The sequence below is a fragment of the Cydia splendana genome, chromosome 6 (assembly GCF_910591565.1).
Source record: "Cydia splendana chromosome 6, ilCydSple1.2, whole genome shotgun sequence".
Classification (NCBI taxonomy): Eukaryota; Metazoa; Arthropoda; class Insecta; order Lepidoptera; family Tortricidae; genus Cydia; species Cydia splendana.
Genome location: NC_085965.1, coordinates 24,491,255 through 24,494,403, shown reverse-complemented (window position 1 = coordinate 24,494,403; position 3,149 = coordinate 24,491,255). Strand labels below are relative to the sequence as shown.

The 3,149-nt window shown below is 53.8% G+C and overlaps 1 protein-coding gene across 1 annotated transcript; it reads right to left on the bottom strand.

Moving 5' to 3' along the window:
* Positions 1 to 562: 562 nt before the first annotated feature.
* LOC134791581 (uncharacterized) lies at positions 563 to 1,969 on the bottom strand. The gene is made up of 2 exons (XM_063762631.1): positions 1,556 to 1,969; positions 563 to 1,506 (listed from the first exon to the last, which is right to left on the bottom strand). Exons 1-2 carry the CDS (start codon positions 1,967 to 1,969, stop codon positions 874 to 876), a joined length of 1,047 nt encoding a protein of 348 aa, XP_063618701.1. The 3' UTR covers positions 563 to 873.
* Between the last annotated feature and the right edge of the window lie 1,180 nt (positions 1,970 to 3,149).

The following is a 3,149-nucleotide window of genomic DNA, read 5'->3' as shown; positions in this document are numbered from 1 at the left end:
GATAATTTTGGATGATAAATTTTTAATTACATTCATTTGGATTTGATTTGGTTTGATTTTGTTTGATATTTTACATTTAATATTTGCTTCAGGTTGGTGTGGTGAAAAATTTTGTGTTTCACTCGGGGGCAAATTTTGTTTAACCCTCGTGCTTTGAAACCCTCGCAACGCTCAAGATTCCATTTTTCGAACCACTCGCTATGCTCGTGGTTCAATTTTGGAATCTTTCGCTTGCTAGGGTATCAATATTAGCACGAGCAGTTAAACAACAACTTTGCCCCCTTGTAAAACAAATAACTATTGTACAGCCCGATTATGTGTATAGGCATTTTAAAGAAGAAACATATTGTGGGAAAATAGTTAAATAATACATGGGTGAGCAAAGTTTTTATAAAGTAGTATACTGTACATAAGTAATTTTTAGGGCTTGGCTTGGCCACACATGTTGTAATCTTGGCCACATTTACTGGTAGTATTGACATTTATTTACAAATAAGATTTAAAAGCGGGTTTTCTTCGGATGGAGGAGGACGGAGGTTCTAACTTTTTTTTTTTACATGGGGAATGCTTCTACGCATACCGCCGGGCCGGGGAGAAACCCGGACGGTTATGTGGGACTCAGGACTGTAAAGAGGCCCCACTACCCACTAAACCCCATGGTGTCCTCTCGCCGCTATGGTTGCGGGGTTACGGGGAAGCTCGCGCAATGCGTCCGCGACCCCGCAGCGGCTATCCTGACTAGGATCCATACCCCTATTTTTTTTATTGATCGTCCCAGTGGAAGCGCTTCCGGAACACGAGGTCGCGCTTACCATCTCGGGAGCCAGCGTCATGGGCGAGGACGCCCCCATGTCCGCCGCCCGCTGGCTCTCATCAGGGCGGCAGGTTCCGCTCATGAGCGGCACGTCTGCGGCCTTTGCGGCGGCGGCGCATTGGGTCAGCCTCGGCCCGGGCTTCCCGTTCGCGCTCGGCCGCCTCCTTGTCTCCCATGACGTGCTCGCAGAACGTAAGCACAGTCTCCCACGCACTTTCACTGCCCAGCATGGCCTGAACTACGGCTGGCAGCGAAAGGTCTTGCCCTACCTGGGCGACCAACTCCTCCCGTTCCTCCCCAAAAACTGGGCACTCAGCCAATGTGTGTTGGACCGAGTCTACGCCGGCTCCGCATTGGTGACACTCCGGTGTCGGTTCCCGCTGGGCAACCTTGTGCAGGTAGCTGCCGAAACAGCCATGCCCCGACAGTACCTGCGTTAGTCTGAAAGTAAGGACACCGGAGCGTCTTTCAACCCAGTCATGAAGGACTGGGCGTACCGCCTTTATAGTGCGGGAGCCAGCCCTCGGCCGTTCTAGCCGCTGCACCCACATCTCCGTCGCGTCTTCTAGCAGCTTGGTGCGCCGCTTGGTGCCGCGCACCCCGGGCTCGCGCCTCCCCGCGCCACTGGTACAGCGCCGCGAGGGCCCTCGCGTCCAGGTCCCAGGGCAGAGAACCGGCCAGCACGCACGCGGCTGCCGCGCTCACTGTTCGGTATCCTCTGATTACCCTCGGCGCCATTACCCTCTGCGGTCGTCGCAGTTGGGCAATGTTGTGGCTGCTGACGGAATCCGCCCATACTGGGGCACCGTAAAGCGCCATCGAGCGCACCACACCCGTGTATAAGCGGCGGCATGAGGCCTTGGGCCCACCCAGGTTGGGCAGTATACGCCCAAAGGCCGCCGCTGCGCGCAGTAATTTGGGTGCTAAACGCTCAAAGTGAGCCTTAAAGTTCCACTTACTGTCAAGCAAGACGCCGAGGTAGAGTAACGTCGGCCTGACAGCAATTGGGACGCCTCCCACAATAATTTCTGCGCCACCTGGAGGCGCTCTTCGCGGGCCGAACAAACAAATGGCCTCGCACTTCGTTAGCGCCACTTCTAGCCCCAGACGCCGGATTCGGGCCACACAGTGGGTAACTCCCGCCGTCGCGAGCATAGCTGCGTCGCGGTAACTGGGTCCTCTGGCCGTCACGAGCGTGTTGTCGGCGTAACACGTGACGTCTACTCCACGCAAGTTTTCCCCCGTAGGACCCAGTCATAACCTATGTTCCACAGGGGTGGCCCTAGGACCGACCCCTGCGGAACTCCACACGACATACTCCGTCGACTCCAGTCCTGTCGCCCTGGCCAGACTACAGCCTTCTCGTTGAGGTAGGCGGCTATGATTCGCGACAAGTGTGGGGGCACCGTGTGGTACCGCAACGCCTCCTTTACAGTTTCCCAAGGCAGGGTGTTAAAGGCGTTGGAGATGTCTAATGACAGTAATGACACCGGCAAGACGACCTCGCCCTGGGACACAGCCTCCTTAGCCATGGCCCGAACCCGCAATATGGCATCTACCGTCGAGCGGCCCCTACGAAAGCCGAATTGGTAGTCGGCAAGATCAGGCCCTACGCGCTCCAGGTGCTTGATGAGGCGAACTGCGATTATCCGCTCGAAGAGCTTGTCCACCTCATCAAGCAAGACTATAGGCCGGTAACCAGACGGAGAGTCAGCCGGCCGCCCGGGTTTACGCAGAAGCACTAGCTTCCCAGTCTTCCAGTCCCTTGGAAAGCGACCCTGCTCCAGACACGCGGTCAGGAGCCTCAACAGTCTTGGCCCTAGGGCGTCCATGGCCAGGACCCAAGCATGGAGGTTCTAACCTAACCCAACCCACTTTTTTAGTAGCAGTTGGCTCCTGTGAAGGTCGCAGTTCTAACCTAACCTAACCCACTTTTCTAGTAGCAGTTGGCTTCTGTGAAGGTCGCAGTTCTAACCAAACCTAACCCACTTTTCTAGTAGCAGTTGGTTTCTGTAAAGGTCGCAGTTCTAACCCAACCTAACCCACTTGTCTAGTAGCAGTTGGTTAGACATATAGCTAACTGCTACTAGAAAAGCCTCCGTTCCTCCTCCGGCTCTCTAGGGGTAGGACAGACAAGACCACGTGGATAGGCTGATTCCGCTCCGCCCGCAACTCTGCTGATTTTTCAAATGAAACGTAATCCACCTTATTATATCAGATTACCATTCCTTTAATTGCATACGTTTGAATTAAACTGCTTAGAGACATGTTTTTTCAGCCTACCAATTATTAAATCTTGCTGATCAAATTATAATTTTGCAGCTCTAGTATGTAT

What these genes read in the sequence shown, in the direction of transcription:
- LOC134791581 (XM_063762631.1), bottom strand. Translation starts at nt 1,969, where the DNA reads ATGCTCGCGACGGCGGGAGTTACCCACTGTGTGGCCCGAATCCGGCGT. An exon ending in AACTGCGACGACCGCAGAGG is followed by an intron (nt 1,507 to 1,555) that starts GTAATGGCGCCG and finishes TGAGCGCGGCAG; the next exon opens with CCGCGTGCGTGCTGGCCGGT.